The following is a 23,262-nucleotide window of genomic DNA, read 5'->3' on the forward strand; positions in this document are numbered from 1 at the left end:
TTTGTGGCATATTTTCACCCATGTATTCTATTTTATTGTACTTATTTGTACTCTTCTATGAGAAAATCACTTTTCAAATGTCATTAAAATGGCAAATTTGCAGCTTCAAGTGAAATCTAGTTTAAAACTGACGAATATCAGTGATAATATTCATATCATGAAAGTGCATAATAGCAATCTGGCAAAGATATTAGTTTGATGCATAAAAGTATCCTGTTTATTTCTGCAATATATATTCATTTCAAGGAAAAAAATATTGCTTCTGTAGTAAATTTCCATTTAGAACAATAACAACAATGTTCTTGACAAAAGTGTTGGCTTTCTATTAAAGGGTATATTTCCCTCCAACAAACCATTATTTTACCAGTATTTGATGTTAGAAACAGCTCCTTCATGAAAAATACAATCATACCATCATTAGATCTCATCTTTTATTTTAAGTAGATTTCTAGTGACTGTGGACTATGATACATATACGGGGTCCAGGTTGGAATCTTCCACTAATACTATCTTAATGTGGATACTGAAACACAGATTTATTATTTATAAGTGTACTTTCTTAATACACATCATCATATAGGTTTGAAAATATAACCCAGCTTAATAACTGCAATAGTGACAGCTCGGAAACAAACAACTCCTTCTATCCCTACCTACCCCAAACCTTCCTCCTCTTCCTGCTATTCCACAGGCCCTTGATGGGTTCTACAGCAATGGAAGTGGAGAGAGGTTAATTTTCTGGAGACATGGCTGTCCTTTCATTATTCACCCACTCAAGAATATTAGGTAATTCATCTTCTTCTACAGCTTCAGTCCCCAAAACCTTTATAATTATAGCCATATATTTCTCATATTTCCAGTTCACAGTTCTGCTCCAGTCTGTTTTCTGGATTTACCACACTCATCACATCCTTATATACATCCCTATATAAACTTCTCGTTCCAGCACACCCTCCCTTCCTTGCTGTATCCGAAGACTGCCTGTGCTCTAGGAGGAGCTGGCTCGAGTCCCCCTTTCTGTGTGTAGCCTTCCCCAGGGTCTTGAACTTATACTGACCTCCTCTTCTTCAGAACCCTTTTAATCCAGGGGCATGCCACTCAGTCATTTGCATTAGTGATCTATACCTTTTATGGTTATCAATGTTTTCATGTTTGCTTGTCTTGGAACTCCAGGGAGATTATAAATTCATTGAGATGGGGGTATAGCTTATTCTTTTTATTCTGTGTAGTAAATTTCAGCAGAGAATTAGCACAGGGATTTGCAAAGAGTAAGTACTTAATAAATACAAATTTAAGTCTTACAAAATTTAATTCTTACTGAACCTTTAAGGAGTTGAAAGATGAGAACAATCCCTTGAACTTAAACATTAAGTTTGTTCATGGTGGGACCATGCTATTAAACCTGCTTTGATCCCAGTCAACCTGTTCAATATAAGGTAATGAAGAGTCATCAAATATTCTGCCTGAGTCAACCTGTGATTCTTCCAACTACAATAAACTAAATTTTCCTCCCATCAAAGTTAGCCTCACAAAAAGGAAGAGAATTTCTATTCTGTACTTTGGACAGGTAAAAGAGCAGCCTTACCTCTAATTTATCCTTTTAGGTCTCTATTTAATCATTTAACAACTATTTATTGAAAGCTTACTGCACACAAAGGATAAGCCTGCTAAGCACAGAATGCTACCACTCTATGATTCATTCCTTTAAACCTTGAAAATATTCTTATCTTCACAAATCCTTATTAAATGTAAATACACTAGAGAGAAGAAAGAGTTTGAATCATTATTAGGTAACACCTTTCTAGAATCACTTGACCACCTTCAAGGTGCAAGAATGGTACCTGGAGAGCCAGGAACAGGGAAGGACCAAATCCCTTTCTATGGAGATGGGCAGAGGTGTGTTCAATTCTCTCCCATTTCCCCTTTGTCCAAGGGTCAATTTTCAAGTTTTCTTCACTCTGGATTATGTGCATTTTTGAAGGTCTTTCTATCGGGTATAGATCATAGATGGAGAGGCAAGTTCCAAAATGACCCAATAAAGTCAAGTGCAACCATCACCTGATCACGAATCAAGTAACTGGGAGGAAGAAAAAAAAAACTGCTTACTTTGTTATCCACAATATTTTATATAAACAACATTCAGCCTTGTTTAAACAATGCATTTTGAGACCCCCAAGCAAGTATAGTTCTGTAAACTAGGAGGAAAAAAAAAAAAGATTTTCTTCTGTTTCACAAAGGAAAGGTTAAACGTCCATAAAATGCCAATACAAATCTCAGCACAATATTATGTTTAATTAGTTGGACTCATATAAATGATCAGGTCAGGAAATGTCTGAACTGGTTTTTAGGATTTTCATCCTAATTTTTGAGAACACAGCTGTGCAGTTTTGCTGCCCTCTTGAGAGAGTCAAGAATCATTACACCTACTAATTGGTCACTTTTTGATATTCTCACTATATTATGCTTATTGGAACCGATTAGAACAAGCCACAAATTAAAATAATAATTATTGCAATACAAATTGCCTTCTAAACATCTCAAATAACTTATAATCACTGCAATATTAAACTTCCATATTAACCAATAGAAGTTACTGGGTCTACTATTTGCCCTTTACAGACAACTAGCATGGAATAATCATTTATTCAAAGGTATTCAGAAAGTGTGTTACCAATTCATAGTCCTGGATTCCCAATATAAAATACACTGAAAAAAAAAAAAGAGGCATCATTCAAATTGACTATAAATAAATGTATTCTTCTACTTGCAGTTGAATTTAAAATTTGTTCCTATTTTGCTGGAAATAGTGTTGTTTCTATTAAGTCTCTTTCCTAATCCACAACAACAGAGAAGGAAATCATATCATCAGTAATCCCAAATTTATTCAACAAGATTTATTTAGAACCTCCTATGTACTTTCTCTGATTTATGCCAAAAGTTGATTGAGAAACTGATGAATCACGTAATTCTCTTCTGTCTGCCGTATGATCCTCTCTCTGATTCTTCAAGTATGTAACCAAATTTACACACAGCATAAAAGCCAGCTATCAGGAAACCGGCCCCCGGTGCATTCATCCTCATTCCTTCTCCACCTGAGTGATCAAACCATTAATATGTATTAAGAACTCTCTGCCTGCATAGTTCAAAAGTTCTAAAATTTGAAAGTGAAAGAATTGGGAATCAACTTTCAGATTTTCTGCTGCCCTCACTGCTCCAGATACATGTGTTGAATTATAGCTCCAAGTAACCACTAGAGGTCGCATTAGGTGGGCTTTACTGAAGTTGCCCCTCTTGCAGAATGGATGGAACAGAGCACCTGGAGGGTATTCAGTGCTTTCCTTTCCTCTTTCTTCCACCCCATCCAGGTACCTAGTGCCCCCTCCCTTTGGTCTGGTTGCCCAAGTCTCCCAACTAATACACTCATTACCCCAGGCTTCCTAGGGTCTTGGGCTCCAGGCTACTTTTTATAATTCTTACCCCTAGTTTGTCTTATCTCTGAGTTAACGCTCTCCGAAGAATTCCTGACTCTCAGTTTAATAAACAACCTCCAAAATCCCACAGTTTAACACAAAATCTGCTTCTACCTCACACATATCACAGTTCAATGAGAGACAGAGGTGGAATGAAGGCTCTGTTTCATCCAGTCTTTCAGGGACCCAGCTTTCTTCCATCTAGTGGCTCCTTCATCCACGAGGACTTACAATCCTATTCTAGATCCTCTGCCTCCCTTCTGCTTCCCTCTGCCAAAGAGAGCAAGCACAGAGGATTGTGCCCCAACTTGTAAGGGGCACACATCATTTCTGCCAAACACCCTCTATCCTAGTTAATTTTGTGTATCAACTTGGAGGGTGTTTTTTGGATGACATTAACATTTAAATGAGTGAACTCTGAGAGAAACAGTTTGCCCTCCATAATGTGTGTGGGCTTAATCCAATCAGTTGAAGGCACGGATAGAACAAAAGGCCTGCCTTCCTGGGGTGCCTGGGAGGGCTTACTCAGTTAAGTGTCCAACTCTTGATCTCAGCTCAGGTCTTAATCTCAGAGTCATGAGTTCAAGAGCTGTGGTAGACTCCACTCCAGGCACAGAGCATACCTTTAAAAAAAAAAAAAAAAAAAAAAAAAGGCCAGCCTTCTGGCTTCTGGTAAGAGGGAATTCTTCAACAGACTAGCTTCAGACTTCATCTGTACCACTGGGTCTCCAGGATGCCAGACCTCACTGCATATTTGGGCTCACCATAACCTTCCATAATCTTCATAATCTTATAATCTAATTCTTCATAATAAATTTCCTTCTCTGCATGTTCCTTTCAGGACCAACACAATCTCTGCCACTTCTGAAAGATTCCCGAGGATGGAGAGTTATTTTATATCCATATCATGCTGGGGTAAAGGTCATCTGTGTGACTGTCTAAGGTGCCTCATCTCTAGACATGCCATGAAGTCACTGCCTCCAAATATGAAACTTTAGGAGAATAGTCATACTAATTTTCTTAGTGGTCCTACATATGTAAACCACCCACTAGTGATTATAAACTATTATTAGGTTCCAGGTTTATAGAGTTCAAATATAGGCAGCATAGTATGTAAGTCAGGAAGATCCAACCAGGAAATAGAAACACATTGCATCTTTCCATCTCTCCATTGCTCTTCCTAAAGAGCAAGGCATAGATACCTTTAGCCAAAGATTCCACAAATTCATCTGAAGTTCTGCCATCTGTCTGGAGAAGTTCTACTCTCCTCTAATCCTCAACGCTGCCTTTCTATTCCCTAGAGGCCTAGCATTTTGAGGAAGAAAACAAACAAAGAAAACAGAATAGAAACAAATTTGATTTCACCAAACTTTTACCCTCCACATTCCTATCCAAACAATGGGCACAGAATGGCATAGCTGCCTGAACAGAGGAAAGGACAAAAGAGTGAAGGCAAATATGAAGGTGGGGAGAGGAGGAGCTGGAATTTCAAAAATCTATAAAGTGCTATATTTATCATATAAGAAGATACTTTAAACAGACATTGTATGTCACAAAGAAACCAACTAGAGAATCAACTGGTCCATTTGACAATGAAAACACATAAGCACACTGGGGCGTACGTACAGGTGGCTCAGTCAGTTAAGCGTCTGACTTCTGCTCAGGTCATGATCTCACGGTTTGTGGGTTTGAGCCCCATGTCGGGCTCTGTGCTGACAGCTCAGAGCCTGGAGCCCACTTTGTTTTCTGTGTCTTCCTCTCTTTATCCCTCCCCCACTTGCGCTCTGTATCTCTCTCTCAAAAATACATAAACATTAAAAAAAATAAAAAAAATTGGAAATGCCCTATATGTAATTATTTTAAAAAAATACATAAGCACATCCACAAATGAAAGAAAACAAAGAGATTAAATTCTTTGCTCACTTTGGGTTTTGCTGAGGAATCATATGGGTGACTTATATTATAAACTTGTACTTACAATTAGACGTACTGACCTACTTCATTAAATCCACCGCAAAAACCATTCTCGATCAACACCCTCCCTTCTATTCACCTTCCCTGTATCTGACCCTTAGAATGATGTTTTCCTCCCCCTTCTAACTTTTTTTGGCACCTCATTAAATTCTGCACCCAAGGTGGGTGCTCACACACTACCCTAATTGAAACATTTATCCTTCTTGTTCCCTGGGATCAAGTTTAAGTGCCAGGGGCTTGCAGAGTTGTGCCCGGACGTCAGGATGAAGAGAGTGGCTGGAGATGTGAGGTGTCATCCATCAACATCAACATTCTGTGAGATACACAGCTTACCTAGTTCCAGGTCATTCATCACTCAGGCTACTGGCAGGTCATCACTGGGCCTCAACCTCATGACCCCTCGAACTTGGCCCTTATTCGGTCATTGCCATATCCTTCCCAAGGAGCTCAGACAACAGTGATATTCCCTCCCATACCACTCTGGGACCTCAGGTCACTTACTAGCCTTGTCTAAGATACTTTACTGCTTCTGTCTTGCTCTTGGATGCCTCACCATGGCACAAAAAGATAGGCAGAGCCCTGGGAGGCTGACTGACACCCATCTTCCTGGAGGTATCACCCCACAAATTTTACACATGATGTGAAATTTCAGAATACGGCCAGTCCTTGGCAGCCCATCTATATTCCACAGATTCAGTGGGGTGCTGATAAATGTTTAACAACTGGCTCTCCAGGGCAGTGGAGGGAGTGGGCAGGTTGTAGCATTTGCCAACTTCCAGAGAGTAAACCTCTTACCCTGGTGGATTTCAAGTTACCAACATGTCACCAACAAGCTCACAAAACTCCGAAAAATTTAACAATTGGTTCTCACAAGCTGGAACAAGGCAGGTCCAGCACGCTATAGCACAGGCACCCTCCATTTCAGGGCCCCCATGCCTTTCTGAAGTAATCCCCCTAGGGCTGCAGTCGAGGAAGGTAAAAAGGCAAGGGTCAGCCTTCAGTTTCCAGTGACAGCCTCACACGTAGTCTGGTGTTTGCCTTCTTGTTTTCTTCCTTCCCTGGATCTGAGTCAGGAACAGAAAAAACAACACTTTATCTAATCTCCCAAATCCAGTGTTTGTTATTGACTCCTGGAAATAGAAATAGATTAGCCAAGGATTTACCTCTTCTGTAATCTGATTTATCTGTGTATCCCTTCCCTCAGGCAATGAAGACAGAATTCATAACTGTTCAAATAGAGGAAATGGTTTAGGAACTACTAAAGGGAAAAAAGCTTCAATTTCTATCTTGATATATATATATTATTCCAGCACATCACCAAAATAACCTCCAAAAGATAGGTAGAAATAATGATCTCTTATTTAACAATTTATAATGTATTCGTTCAAATTTATTGCAAGGTGTTACATCCTCATTTAGTTCCAGGGTCTGTGTTACGTAGCAGATATGTAAAGATGAGTAAGATTGCCTAATCTTGAGGAGTTCATAAATCTTGCTGATACATGTTCTAATTAAAATAGTGGTTAAGATACACACACACACAAACATACATACATATACATATATATATACATATACATATACATATACATATACATATACATATACATGTACATGTACATATACAAACACACCCTGTATATATATTTTCTTATAAACCATATGTATATAAATATATAAACTATATACATACCACATATAAACTACATACGTGTGTATATACACTGTATACTATACATATATATATACACACATATATGTATAGTATATATAAACTTAGGTATCAAAACTTACAAAAATCAAGAAAATAATTTTATCCTAAAAATCACCTTTACACAGGGGCAGGGGAGAGCTTTGTGTTCAGGAAGGCTTCTAGAAGAAGCTGAAAATGCTCTATTTCTTGATCTAGGTGGTAATTGCATGGAGGTTCACTTGATTGGAAACTATCCATCTATGGTTTTATGAGCTTTTCATTATGTTATTTTCTGATTTTCCAAAACTGCCCCCCCTGCCTTAGTGATTTTGCCAGTTGATTATATCAAGAATTGTTCTTTTCATACTTCATATTTTCAGTCCTAAGCATAACCTTTTTCCAGGTTCCCTAGCTAATTGAGAGTTTTTAATGCTCCTGAGGATAGTTGTTTTAGAGATAATATCTTTGAGGGTTTTTCCTCACAAATATTTAGCCCTCATTTTCTTTTCTAAATAAGGAACGGATACGTTTTATCCTTCTCACCAATAGGATGTTAAGTTAAATGGCGCTGGGATCAATGTTCATGATGGCCCATCATGGCCCAATCTCCAACAAAAGGGCACTCTCCCTTTTCCAAAACTTTAGGGTAGGAGAAAGCACCACCACTTTACTCAAGGCAGGGAGCAATCCTGCTTTTCTATGGGATGAGGACTGGGGTTTGGGATCTTAATTCAGACCTATGCATAGAGGGAGGCTGGACCAGCAAGAACAGGCAGTGACACCAAGAATCAAGGCACAGGGCAAGGATATTCCCATAAACTAAAAGGGAAGCAATAAAAGGGAAATTTTCAAAAACTTCTTAAGGCCTTAGATTGGAGAATGTTCCTTAATGTTCAAAAGGCTACTAATCAGATTCCTCACTCAGCTACTTCAGCCACTCACTCCACCTCCGAGCCTGATTCTTCCTCTGTATAAAAAGAGATGGAGAGAGAAAGAAGAATAACAATAAGCAGTAAGTATTTTGGGGGATTCTTATGGGACTCTGATAATATATGTTGAGCATTTGGTAAATGTGAGGGCACATTATTACAGCAATATATTCATTTAAACAAAATCTACAGTCAAACAATTTGGATGTTTTTGAGATTTATTTTGTTGGCATTTTACTTGGAAACTCTCTGGAAGCCAGCACTGAATTTATTATCCAGGGACAGATGCCTTATGCATACCTTTAGGTTGTCTAATGGCTGGTGTTAAAAGAAACAAGCAATTATAACCAATTTACAGATTCCATCTAGAACACACATTATGCAATATCCACTTATGCCAATAAAAATAACTGAGTATAAAATATTATTTTTAAATTACTTTAAGTGGAAACTCTAACTCATATTTCTAAAATCCTCAGAAATCTTCAAAACCACATTTGTGGAAGTCATCAGGGAACTTTTATATTCTACTGCTCTGTCTTTGCTCTCGGGTCTCAGGTCTTCCGTGAGGCTGTTAAAGCAAACTCTTGTTAAAAGTTCCACATCTTATAATAAGGATAGTAGAGGTCACAGAGCAACCAATTAAGTGTCAGGAACTGGGTCTCAAAAATCTTTTCCTCAGTCCTTGACACAGGCTATCTTCACTCTAACTCTCAATAGTTAGTGTATCTATACTCCATGGGTTTTGCTGCCTAATCTTCCAAAATAATGGCTAGGAGGAAATTTTTAAACTCTAGGCAATTGGTCCCTGACTCAAAAATTCTCACCTGGGAACATGTCAGGGGGCAGGTACAATGCAATCATTCCATTCCCTCACGACAGCCACATTGTCTGCCTCCCTTTCTCCCTTTCACCCACTGCACTAATGCTCCACCCATCTAAGCCCTCAAATCCAAATCTTTACACAGTATTTGGAATTTCACATGATTTTAATGCAGGAAAAGGGCAGGAATGTCCTGCCATTACTAGTACTGTCTGATACCCCACCCTTCCCAGTTATTTACTTTAGTAATGAAAAAAGTAGCCTCCGAATCTTCATTAATCAATCAATTAATCAATCAATCAATCAATCAATCATTGTTGACTCATTAGGTCACTATGTACTGTACGATTTAACACAACCCCCTTCCTCAGCCCTCAGTCCTAACCCCCTTCTTATTCAATCACCCATCAGAGAGAACTTCCCCAACAATATGCGTGAAGTAGATTTCCTTCCTGTCTCACTTCTCTAGCACACCACTGTTCCATTCTTTCTCACTCCTTACCTCAATGTAATTGTTTAATGTTTTTTATTTTGTGTTGATGCTTTTTGCTTATACTCCCACAAAATATTTTGAGCTCTATAGGGGCAGGATCTTGTCTGCTTTGTTTACCTCTTTGTCCCAGTGCCTGACACAGAGTCTGTCAGGAAAGGGGAAGGGTCAGATATTTTACCCTACTTGCAAGCCAGTAATGTAGCATGCCACAGTTTCATTGATGCTAGTAGAAAATATGAGACTCTGGGTCAGAGATGAAGGATAGTTTATGACTTACTTACAGCAACAGCAGATGCCAGAGTATTGGCACTTTTTAATAATTTATTTATGTTTTAATTTGCATCCAAGTTAGTTAGCATATAGTGCAACAATGATTTCAGGAGGAGATTCCTAATTACCCATTTATCCCATCCCCCCTCCCACAACCCCTCCAGCAACCCTCTGTTTGTCTTCTATATTTAAGTCTCTTATGTTTTGTCCTCCTCCCTGTTTTTATATTATTTTTACTTCCCTTCCCTTATGTTCATCTGTTTTGTATCTTAAATTCCTCATATGAGTGAAGTCATAGGATATTTGTCTTTCTCTTACTTAGCATAATACCTTCTAGTTCCATCCACATAGTTACAAATGGCAAGATTTCATTCTTTTTGATTGCCAAGTAATACTCCATTGTGTGTGTGTGTGTGTGTGTGTGTGTGTGTGTGTGTGTATACACACACGTATACAATGAAAAAAACATATGTGTGTGTGTGTGTGGGTGGGTGTGGGTGTGTGGGTGTGTGTACATACATATACATACACACTATGCCATTAAAAAGAATGAAATCTTGCCATTTGCAACAACATGAATGGACCATGGACACTGAGGGTATTATGCTAAGTGAAATAAGTCAGAGAAAGACAAATGTGTATGATTTCACTTAAGTGTGAAATCTGAAAAACAAATTAACAAACAAAACTTGGTAACTGCAAGAAAAGAGGCAATTGGGGTGGTGAGCAAAATTAGTAAAGGGTGTCAAAAGCTACAGATTTCCAGTTGTAAAACAAATAAGTGTGTAGATGTAATATAACATGATAACTATAGTTGATAACACTGTATGGTAAATTTGAAAGTTGCTAAATAAGTAAATCTTAAAAGTTTCATCATAAGCGGAAAAATAATTGTAACTTTGTATGGTGACAGATGGCCACTAGACTTACTGTGGTGATCACTTTGCAATGTACACAAATGTTGAATCATTAGGTTGTACACCTGGAATTAATATAATGTTATTATACTTCAGTACAAAAATGTTGATTGAATGAATAAATGAACTTGAGTACCAATCCAGCATAGATGATGGAAAAAACATTAAATTAAATTAATACAATAGGAAATCTCCCGTTCCCAAAAAGACTTCCTTGCCCAGTGGTGTGGCGGCAAATGTTTCACAACCACCCAGGGATTGGGGGTACATTGTTCCCTTTGATTTGTAGCGACAAAAATATCCCCAACGTGACCAACTACAAGCTACTGGCGTCATTGAATGAAGAGTTGGTAAGAGATGCACAGCAGTACATCATTATATAGTATTTCCACCATACAAATATGTGAGAAGTAAGTAAGATGACTCATTTTCAGAAATACCAAATAAAAGCTGTGCTGCCTGGTTAACAATAGGTTTACAACCTAATAGAAATAGGTGCAAACCCCCCCACATACAATGGAGTCACAAACCCTTAGACACTTCACTTCCTGGTTCTTCTTCCACTCTCCATTTCATGGGCTTATTTTCATGGGCTTTGCAATGAGCATGTTCCAAAGAACTGAAGTCTCTGTGTCACCTCAAGGAATGTATATTTGTTCCAGTCAGACTACTTTTTGCCTGACATGGGCATAGGTGACTTCCAGGTAAGGATGTAATCTCTGTAGTACTCAGCCAATGAGGATTCAGGGGAGGGACTTGCATGCTAGGAGGTAAATTGCCTGCTGTAACTGCCCTGAGTGTGCCTGTCTATCAGACACCTACTCTTGCAAGAACATTGATTAAAGCCTCACTTCACTGTACTCCGAGTTTCCGAATCCCTCCTTTGTTGGGTCAGTGCACTTATTTCTCAAAAATACAAAACACACAAATCATCTCAATAGGTGATTTTACTAAATAATAGTGAAATGTAGTGAAATAATTAGGAAGCAATGAGTTTTGAGTGTATATTACTTTTTAAAATAATTTATGTAATTGTAGGATTGTATGGTTTTTTAAAATTTATTTTTAGAGAAAGAGAGAGAGAGAGCATGTGAGTAGGGGAGAGGGGTAGAGGGAGAGAAAGAGAACCCTAAGCAGGCTCCACGCTCAGTGCAGAGCCTGATGTGGGACTTGATCTCAAGACCCCTCAGATCATGACCTGAACCAAAATCAAGAGTCAGATGCTCAACCAAATAAGCCAACCAAGAACCCCTGGTTTTATTTTTAATAATATCTGTCCTTAACAACTGGCTTATAAGAATTCTTGAAAAGTTAACCATCAGCTCTTTTAAGGGAGTTCAAACCAGCTTCAATGTACCACAGCCCTTACCATTGTTTTTTCCTGCCCTCTCCCTGTCTTTGGAATCACTTTTGTTACTCCAACCCCACTATGTACCTTATTTCCAGATCTCCTAATTCTCTCAAACATGGCTTCTTATCCTGCTCCTCAAAGCTGAACTTTGCCTCACTTCTTTCCACTACCCCCCACCAAGTACCATTCCTAAAAACCTTCAGGTATGTACTCCCTGCCCCTCCTAGCCCTTCTCCCCACCAAAACATACACATCCCTGCCCACGGAAGTACTCCCAGGGAGGAATACAGGCAATTCCAGTCTTCCTCAGTAATCAAGGCTAAAGCAGGAGAGATGGTCACTGGATTCCCAAGTGATAACTTTAAATATTTCTTCCCATAGAATCATTGTCTCACGTTTTGTTAGGTTCTATTCCTTTTGGTGCCATAATTTAAGTGCTTCATGTATTATAATAGGAATTTATAAACAAACCTGAGATGTTAATCTCTCATCTTCTGTGAAAAAAATGCATTAAGATTTCCAAATTTAGAAAGGAACTTTGGAAACATATTCAAATAGTAGACTGCTCTATATATAGTAGACCCACCCTTATTTGTGAGGGATGTGTTCCAAAACCCCCGGGGATACCTGAAACCACGAAATAGTACTGAACCCTATATATATATACTATGTTTTTTTCCAATATATACGTACCTAAGATAAAGTTTAATTTATAAATGAGGCACAGTAAAAGATTAACAATAATAAAATAGAATAATTATAACAATATACTGTAATAAAAGTTATGTGAATGTGGTCTCTCTCAAAATATTGTACTGTATTCACCCTTCTTACAATGATGTGAGATGATAAAATGCCTTTGTGATGAGATGAAGTGAGATGAATGACACAAGCATTGAGACATACTGTTAGGCTACCACTGACATCAGAAGGAGAATGAATCATCGGCTTCCCAACCGTGGTAGAACAAACATAACTGAAACTGTGGAAAGCGAAACTATGCATAAGGGGGAACTACTTTATATTTAAATGCTTTTCATTTTTTGAACTATGTCCACCAGAGGGCACCAAAAATTTTCCTATAGTAAAATATATTTACTCAATACAGAAATTAAGAGCAAGCCTGTATCATTACTTGCTGATAAAACTTTTTTAATGTTTATTTATTTTTGAAGGAGAGAGAGACAGAGCACTAGCAGGGGAGGGGCAGGGAGAGAGGGAGACAGAATCTGAAGCAGGCTCCAGGCTCTAAGCTGTCAGCACAGAGCCCGATGGGGGGCTCAAACCCTTGAGCTGTGAGATCATGACCTGAGCCAAAGTCGGACACTCAATCGACTGAGCCATTCCAGGCGCCCCTCATTACTTGCTGATAAATTGGAAACTATTAGAGTCCTAGATAGCAACATTATTTCAAGTTTATGTGGGGAAAAAAATCTAGTTGATCTTACTTTCTTAAGACAAAACAAAACAAAACAAAACAAAAAAAAACCAAGCATGAATGTATGAACATTCTTATTTATTTTTAGAAAATTTCAATAGTATATCACCACAAGACTGAAATTTCATTTTTTTATGTGAAAGCCTCAATATTAAACTTTCATAGTAATTGAATCTCCAGTTGGTTATTCATTGATCCATTTAACATATATTATTGGAAAACTTCTCATGTTCAAAACATTATACTAGCAATTACCACTCCTGAGACATAAATAATACAAAAATGATTGCCTTCCTGTATCAGCCAGGGTTCTCCAGAAAAACAGAACCAATAGGGCGTGTGTGTGTGTGTGTGTGTGTGTGTGTGTGTGTGTGTGTGTGTAAAGAGATTTGTTGTAAGGAACTGGCTTGTGCAATCATGGAGGTTGGCAAGTCTGAAAGCAGTAGGGGAGATTGGCAGGTTGGAAATTCAGGAAGGAAATGACGCTGCAGCTTTGAGGAAGAATTTCTTTTTCTTTAGGAAACCTCAGCTTTTGCTTTTAAGGTCTCAACTGATTGATGTGAGGCCCATCCACATTATCACGGTTAATGTCCTTTACTTAAAGTCAACTGATTGTAGATGTTAACCACATGTACAAAATGCCTTCACAGCAACAACTAGATTAGAGGGGTTTTTTCCCCTTTCCTTTTTTTTTTTAAAGTAGGCTTCATGTCTAGTTTGGAGGCCAACACGGGGATTGAACTCACAACCCTGAGATCAAGAGCTGAGATCAAAAGTCAACTGCTCAACCAACTGAGCCACCCAGGTGCCCCAGCTAGATTAGAGTTTAATTAAGTAACTGGGTACTATAGCTCAGCCAAGTTGACCCATAAATTAACCATCACATTACCCTAAAACATTCTTCTCCTGAGATTATTTCCAAAGACACACTTTTTTGAAAAGCTTACCAGAAATCGAGCTCACAGCTCCATTGTGAGAAATGTATCCATATGCTTTACATTGATAGTGATATTGTTTTGGGAACTCAGCTCACCAGGATCCTTTCTAGTTCATGTCATGACACATGACATGGACACAATCCAATATGAGTAGTGACAGGGGAGAGGGGAGGCTCTGTCCTATGCTCACAATTCAGGGACCAGAGTCATTCCTGCCCAAGGTCCCATCCTTATGTGTTTCCTTAGAGTCCTCCCCAATTAGCCAGGGAATAAAAGAGAATTGCACGTGAGAAGTTCTCTACACCAATCTGGAAATGGTGCCATCATTCCTGCTCCCTCACCACCGCCCAGACACTCACACTGTTATACCTACCTGCAAGGGAGCCCAGAAAATGTGATCTACCCAGGGGCTCAGGAATAAGAAGATAATACAAGTGGTTGGGGAGTATGGACATCTTTATCACAACTGGTATCTTATTTTACAGAGATTTGGGGACACAACTGAAAAACAGAAAGAAGGAATAACCCGTCCTGAGAGAAGTGAGCACAGAAAACTATGCACATAAATCTTGAGATCAAAACCATTTCTCTCTCTTAAACTCTTCTTCCCCATGGAAGACAAACAGTCAAGATGGTGGAGTAGAGTTGAAATATGAGGGAACTTAATATCAGAAACGGAGTTTTAAGAAGCTAGTCACAGAAATTATTCTATATGTGGGCACCATGGCATTAGCAATAGAAATACAGGACCAATGGTGCCTGCAAAAGCCAGGTCGAAGTTCAGGGATGATGCACAAACCTCGGATGGGTTTATTAGCATAACAGCCTTGCTCCTCCTGTCTACCTATCCATCCTCCTCTCCCCTGTCCTTCTCCTTCAATAAACATCTCCAATTATGTCTCTTTCATTAAACCTCTTTGCTTCAGGCCACCCAAATTTCTTTTAATTTGCATCTTCTTGCATCTCTAGCTAATATGAAATATTTTGGGTTGTGACAACTCTTTTTTGTCTGTTTTTTGTAATTAGAACAATTATTCAAAGTTCAGGAACATAGCTAGTCTCTTTTGTATACCTCATGCTTAACTCAGGGTTGGCCCATAAAAAGCGATGTATAAATATTTGTTACTTGATTGGCTTCCATTTCTGGAGTCAGGTGAGAAGGGTGTCTCCTGAGAATGCAGGATCTTAGCTGGGAATAGGAAAGGCATGAGTTCTCCTCCAGCATACTCTCACAGACAAGACTAGTCAGACTTACTAAGGGATTGAACATCGCCACTTTAATAATGTGCTGAAGACATTCTTTTCAATCACATTTACTTCCCCCGCCCCCCCACCAAACTCTTTTATATAGACTTCGTGATGTTCCAAAAAGGTAGATATGGTCTAATTTCCCCCAGACTGAAATGAGTATGGCAAAAGCAGAATTCTGGACAAACAACTGATTTCCAGGTTTTCCCAGATGGAGAGAGCTATTTTCAAGTAGCATCTTCCCAGTCCAGTTACCCACAACAATAGGTGAGCACACTTTAACTCTTAAAGAACTTTGTGACAATAAAAGGGTTAATTTAGATACAACGGATCTGCATTGTGCAATAAAAATGACAGTTATTTACTTCACTGAACAAGGCATCCCATTATATGGACATGTGGCAGAGGAAAATGAATAAATCCCCCGGAACATGAAACACTCTGGTTTCTGAGTTGCTTCCTGTGGTTGATATCAGGGGAAATATACCCCTACTTAGGTTGGTCCCACTGGTGACCCCAAAGCATCCTAGTCTGTTGGAGTCAAAGAATATTTATCACACACCTTCTATCATACCTGTCCATGCTTTTGTCTGCTGAGCCAATGAGACCTATTATGCGCAGGTCAAAACTTAGAAGTTATTAACATACTCTTTGAACATTTGAATTAGAACAGACCTCAGAAACAATCCAGTCTAATTATATTTGGTTTTTTCCCAGTTCTCTATGTCTACTATTAGACCATCTCTGAAAACACCTGTGCGGCCGTCAAATATGGACTTCAGGATGACTCCCAAACGGAAGTTTTCCATGACTCATCCACCATTAATAAAAACAATACTCCACCTAGATCAGTTTGCCCTGAGGTGTGTTCTCTTAAAACCTTGTATTTCTCCTTCATATGCTTCATCCCAAATGAAATTAAATACTTGTACAATTATTTGTAAAAAAAAAAAAAAAAAGATTTCACTTATTGTACTATATAGTTCACTAATAATATGAATATAGTAATTATTATATACGAAGAACAAATAATATGTCACAGAGAGAAATTCTAATATTCATTTCCAGTATTTTCCTCAAGGTATTTGGTGAAAATGTCTTTACTCAAGGATGATTAAGAGAATCATCACTATTGGGGTTCAGTCCAGTCCCTATTTCTCTTATCTCCTGTTTATCCAATTTCTGCATCCCTTCTGTTGAAAGCCACACACTGTTTGTGGTTTTACAGGCATGCTCCAGAGTATACTTCCTTCTAGAAAAATCGTTATTCTTACTATCTGTTCACGGGCTTGCTCAGTGTTCCGTTTAGTATCTGCTTTTACTAGTTAAGCTGTGAAAGTGGGTGCTTTCCCTGCTCTCCACTATATTTACAAAATGCCATCTGCCACTTGTCTCTGTTCTGAGTCCTCTGTGTCCCGTGGGGAACATCCACACCATAGATCTGCACTATGTTGAGGTGATAATGAGGGCTTTACTTTCATCACATTGGAAGAGGAAGAAAAGCTACTGATGAGAGCAGAGTTGAAAACCCTCATGGAAAGTAATAGGGATGCCTTGCTTACTGCCCTTGAAATAGCATCAACGTTCAGCCTAGAAGTTGCAGCAGAGGAGTATTTAACTCTATCATGCTCGATAGCAAGTGGGAAACATTAGCATGTATTACACTTTTCAGTATTCCTATGGGCAATCTAGCAAATTATCAGGAAAAAACATTATTTCTGAAATGCATATAAAAATTAGTGGCAAATGCAGAATACCAGATATTTCAGAGGAAATTTTTCTTCCATGCTTGTCAATTTGATGTTTCTGCTTTCTCAGATTTTTCAGCTGAGGTATCTCAGCTGTTTTCTCAGGAGAAAAAAAGCATTTAATATTTTCATAAATTATCTTTATAATATTCATATAATAGAAACTATAAGTGTAAATACGAGTTTGCAATATTCTCGTGTGAAGACACTGTGGCATCACACTCTGAAGTGAACAGAATCACGGTACACTCATGACAAATGGGCTTCTCTGTTCACTTATCTCTGGTTTATGGTTTGGCACATTTTCTAACATTCATTCAGTTACTCTACAACCCCAACCAGGTCAAAACTGCAGAGGTCAACTTGACATAAATCAGTTATAGCTTCACTCTGTTTTATAACAAACATACTAAAACTTTCATCTCCACAAGCCCTCCGACAAATCCATGTCAAGGGTCATAGGTGAAATCAGACAAGATATTTATCACAACTATTTAAAAAACAACTCTAAATGCGTGCCATGACCTGGGTCAGAAGCACCAATTGCTACAGCAAAGATGACATATGCCTTAATTGGTTTACAAATCTTACAGGCAGCAGTGATAGAGCCTTTCTCATGCCACCTACAACACTGTGAGTTTCAGAAGATATGACTAAATGAGTTTAAACTGTCATTTAAATAATATCTTTCATGATGAGAATCACGCTGTATAATGTGCTGTAATTACAATTCATCATTCAAATACAGAAATTTAGCTCATTTGACAGCACCTAATCAAGATCAATACTGCATTTTTCACTGCCTTTTATTTCCACCTTTGTCAAAACCAACAAGTGCAATAGTACATGCATTCAAGCATTTAAAAAATGTGTTGCAAGTATTTTGTCTCAGAGTAACTGACAACATTTCATGAATCCCTTTGCTTCTAAAAGTCCATTTTAAGTCTCTAACATAAGCATGATGTACTACACGCTATGGATAAAATGAAATGAAAATCAGAGACATGATCCACTGTATTGGTCAGAGTTCTCCAAACAAACAGAACTAGTAGGATATATGTATATATAAAGAGATCTATTGGGCACCTGGGTGGCTCAGTCAGTTGAGCCTCCAACTCTTGATTTCTGTTCAGGTCTAGGATCAAGCCCCATGTTGGGCTCCACACTGAGCATGGGACCTGCTTGGGATTCTCTCTCTCTTCCTCTGCCCTTCTCCCCCATTCATGCTCTCTTTCTCCCTATAAATAAATAAATAAATAAATAAATAAATAAATAAATAAAATCTATTTAAGGAATTGCCTGTTAAGACTGTGGAGGCTAAGAATTCCCAGAATATGCAGTCAGCAAGACCCAGGAGGGCCAGTGGCATAAATTCCAGTCTGAGCATTGGTAGCCTCCAAACCAATGAAGAGACAATGTTTCAGTTCACATCTGAAAGCAGAAAAAGAACAATGTCCAGCTTAAAGCAGTCAGGCAGAAGGAGTTCCCTCTTAACTCAGTTTTTGTTGTTGTTGTTGTTCTCTTGGTCTTTAATTGTTTGGGTGAGACCCACCCATATTTTGGAGTCTACTGATTCACATGTTAATTTCATCCAGAAACACCCTCACAGACACAGCCCAAACAATGTTTGAAGAAATGTATGGCACCCCAGTGACCCAGTCAAACTGACATATCAAATTAACCATTAGACTCATTCACAAAAAGCCCATTATTTATGGAAGAAATACGACAAACACAATAAGTAGTGTAAACAATGACAAAATGACATATAATTAAGTGCTAAATTGAATGATAATGCCTGTAATTCCTATAGAAATTCAGAAAGAGAATAATCGGAGAATTTCTGATTAACTAACTGTATAGTGAATATGTTTTCATTTGCCTACAAGCTACTAAGTCCAAAGAATTAAACAGTAAATAAGGGCTGATTGTTCACCAACAAAAAGAAACAAAAAATAAAATGCCTGCAATGACTTAAAAACAAAAAGAAAGAAAGAAAAAGAGAGAGAGAGAGAGAGAGAAAGAAAGAAAGAAAGAAAGAAAGAAAGAAAGAAAGAAAGAAAGAAACACACACACACAAGCACAGACATGAGGGAGAAAAATAACAGACAGCTTCAGCATTTTCCTGTATGAATCTTGATAACATTTTATACCTCAGTGTGAAAGACTGCTTTAGCTGAGAGAAAAAGGCTTTTGATGCCACATATTCCCAAAACACCTGCCGGTCTTAAGTGTTTCAGCAAATAAGTCAGCCTGCTGGGAATTCTTGGGTTATAATTTTTATATTCATAGCTTCTCAAAACTTTTTAGAGGTTTTCAGCAGAAGAGAAAAAGCAGGTGATGCCAGTCAAATGATCTTTGAGAGTATCAGATATTATTCTCTGCCTTAGTTTGCTACCCACCAGATTCTACTCTTTTACAGTAGTATTTTAATGGAAGAAGTACAAGGGATTATTTCACATTCAGTTATTTCCCCAAGGATTACACAATGAGCTGGAAGCAATTTCATTGGCCAACCTTAATAGCAGTTTTTACTGGGAACTAATAATAGAAATCATTATACAGAAGTTTGACAATATGTCTCTGTTTCTTGAGGATATGAATCCCAAACAGCCTCAGAGTTATTGAAATGTCTACAGCTGGAAACCGATTTTCTTCCTTCAGTTTTTTTTATTATATTTGTTATGTTGAAACACAATAGTTGTTTCCTGTTATTATATTTCAGTAATTGTAGATCAACTTTCCAATCTGACATAACCACAGTTTCTAGCAAGGTTCAATAACCTAGCACAGGCTAACTGAATGCTCCCTTTCTGACAACAAGAACAGCAAAATTTACTCGTTTTCTCAATTCTGTCAGTACTCTTATGACAATGATTTTCTGAATGGTCATTCCCTTAGCTGGGATCTGACAGAATGAAACTGTTCCTTCTCTTGAAATTTTCCTATCATTTAGAGCAGCCTCTCTCAACCACAGAAGACTGGACATGAGCAAGTGGAAGTGAGCATCCTTATCTTCCATGACCAATAGTTGGCATGTAAGAGATCCTGGAGTTTCCATGGCCCAAATGAGTTGCCTGGAAGCCTTGGTGTTGAGACATTTGAAGGATCCAGTACCAGGAGAAATAAACCACAGAACCCAGGAAAACCCACATAAGTGGAAGGGACTATAGACTTCAAGAGGAAATCCCAGCAGGAAACCCAAGTAGACAAGGTGAGATTACCTATACCCTTGTGGAAATCACCTGAAGAAAATCAGGCACTGAACAAGCTAATCACTCAACAGAGACCCAAGAATACAGAAGGTAGTCCAATGCCAAAAGACTACCTCCACACTACATTAAACAATTCAATCTTCTCTCAGAACAAATATGCCATCTTGGACAAAAAGAAGAAAGAGGACACCTCATAAGAGGTGGGGAGAAAGAGTCTTAACAGGGAGATTACACTTTGAACTGATGAGCTATTTTATTCTACCATTCTCCCTAAAGATTACTCACAAAAGCTAAATCAATCACAAAGAAACACTTGTCAAACCAGAAGAGGATGAGTCACCTCTAATAGACAATTTAAGTGTTTCCTACCATACTCATGCTTCCACTAGCTGAACTCGAGATAAGATCAATGATAGCAATGGGGTGCCTGGGTGGCTCAGTCAGTTAAGAGGCCGACTTCAGCTCAGGTCATGATTTCGCGCTCCGTGAGTTAAAGCCCCTCGATGGGCTCTGTGCTGACAGCTCAGAGCCTGGAGCCTGTTTCAGATTCTGTGTCTCCCTCTCTCTCTGACCCTCCCCCGTTCATGCTCTGTCTCTCTCTGTCTCAAAAATAAATAAACGTTAAAAAAAATTTTTTTTTAAAAAGATCAATGATAGCAAATAAAAGCAACAGCATATTTTGTAGAAATTTGTATTGTAGTATAAATTTTAATTCCAAAATGTAGAAATGAATAAGATGTAGTTCATGTCCTCCATGAACTCACACTCTATATGGGGAAAATGCGATAAAAACATAGTGTGATAAATGGAAAAATAAAAATATGTATGAGCACAAAGTTAGCACAAAGGAAAGACTGTTAAAATACATGTGCAACCTAAGAGGAGGATAAGAAAAGACTTCCTGGGAAAGAAAGCTAGGTTGGGTTTTAGAGGATGAATAGAAGTTTATCACACATTGGAGAGAGTTCCCTGTAGGTAAATAGAAAAAGTTACAGAAGAGTGAAAAAGTTAAGAATGTTCAGGTTAGTTTCACTGGATCATAATAGAAAAACTCAATTTTCAGACAGAATTCCATTCACTGGTAACTAATATTATTGCGTTAGAGGATAAAAACTACTTTTGTTTCATATGATAAAATTCTACTTTTTAAAAAATATTTAATAGTGTACTCAGTGTAACGGAGAAAAAAACTATAGTATTGTTCAACCACTAAAAGTTAGAAGTGACATTTCAAAGATAATTTTGTAGGATTATTGTTCTTGTCCTCAATCCAGTAAATATACTCCAGATGGTTACAAATGTTTATTTCTAAGATGTAAAAAAAAATGAGATCTGTTTCCACTTTTTCCAGTCTCACCATCTTTTGTAATTTCCAGTTTTAAAGAATTATAAGTCTCCATACAGGAGGTGCTTGATGTCATTAATTATTTTATTTTGAAACATCTCCTCAACAACTATTAAAAATGCTTACCCTATGGGGCGCCTGGGTGGCTCAGTCAGTTGAGTCTCTGACCTTGGCTCAGGTCATGATCTCACAGTTCATAGATTTGAGCCCCACGTCGGGCTCTGTGTGGACAGCTCAGAGCCTGGAGACTGCTTCAGATTCTGTGTCTCCCTCTCTCTCTGCCCTATCCCACTCACACTCTGTCTCTGTCTCTCTCAAAAATAAATAAATATTTAAAAAAATTTTAATGTTTATCCTAATGATTTTGTGTCCTATTGACAATACTGAATATTTTTTAAAGTCATTATGTTGTATATTCTTTATAATTCTTGCTCAAAGACTATAATGCACTATTTTCTTTAAGTGGCAGTTTATAAACCAGTTACATTTCAAATAATCTCAATAGGCTGAAGAATACAATCTTGATTTCATAGGTAAAGAGGCACTTTTAAACCATGTCCAAGACTGTGGGAGCTGACTTATAAATACAAGGTATGACCTGAAAGATTCCAGAAAGGACCTCCTGCCCAAGTACATTTCATCTACTTGCCAGGGCACCAAAGATGCTCTACTGATGAGCCACGGCTTTGGGTTTCAAGGACTCCTTGACCATCATTAGTCCTATATTAAGTCACCAGCATCCTGTTAGGGCTAACATTGGGACATTTTCAAAGAATAGCTTCCAGTAGCATTTCTCAGCAAATGTTTGGTACATGATAAAGGAATTCCATGCTCAAATAAGGTTGAGAAATACTAAACGGTATTTTTCTTAGAGAGTCACAACATATATTAGTGCATGAAAAGCTCTGAAAAGACCAACAATTAGAAAAAAATCTGAAACTTTTTAAAACTCAGCTATTCCAAAATTCAGTTGACCCTGGGACTCTTCTGGCTCCTATGAGAATTAATAATAACAGTAGCTGAAAGCAAGACACTAAAAATTAAACAAAATGGGGGAGACTACCTTGGGGCCAGAAAGAAGTGCACACATGGCTAAGAGAACTGAATGGCACCAATGGCAATGAATATGGACCATTCCCAAAGAAAAGAAAATGAATGTATTCAGCTCTTTTCTGTGGACAGGTCCTAGGGATGAACCAGTGCTTTAGGCAGATAAAATTTATTTGGTCTGGACAGCTTTCATTTTATTGGAGGTGGGTCCTAATAGAATCACCTCTTATTAAGATGCATTTTAAGGTTATGTCACCATTACCTAAAGACAACACAAGAGACAGTCGTAAGAAATCCATTCCTGCACTTACTATGAGGAGAAAGTCAAAAACATTCTCTACTGTTTCATTCAATGCCCCT

General features: G+C 38.1%; 1 protein-coding gene across 6 annotated transcripts in view; it reads right to left on the bottom strand.

The window, feature by feature from the left end:
- The window catches only part of LOC132683884 (uncharacterized), a 351,206-nt gene that overhangs the window by 126,956 nt on the left and 200,988 nt on the right, over positions 1-23,262 (bottom strand). Inside the window, exons 4-6 of one of the 6 annotated variants that reach the window (XR_013557854.2) lie at positions 6,608-6,670; positions 6,316-6,508; positions 2,577-3,092 (exon numbers count right to left, since the gene is read on the bottom strand). The exons of 2 other annotated variants lie outside the window; for them this stretch is intronic. Coding sequence is in view for 2 of the 4 variants with exons in the window: in XM_078452867.2 (XP_078308993.1) it covers positions 6,461-6,508 (48 nt within the window). In the remaining 2 variants the exon portion in view is untranslated. Of the gene's footprint in view, positions 1-2,576; positions 3,093-4,530; positions 6,509-6,607; positions 6,671-23,262 lie in introns of those variants that run through there. 3 more of the 6 variants (XR_013557851.2, XM_078452869.2, XM_078452867.2) reach the window with 3 other exon arrangements.

This window comes from Panthera onca, chromosome C2 (assembly GCF_046562875.1).
Source record: "Panthera onca isolate mPanOnc1 chromosome C2, mPanOnc1 haplotype 2, whole genome shotgun sequence".
Lineage (NCBI taxonomy): Eukaryota > Metazoa > Chordata > Mammalia > Carnivora > Felidae > Panthera > Panthera onca.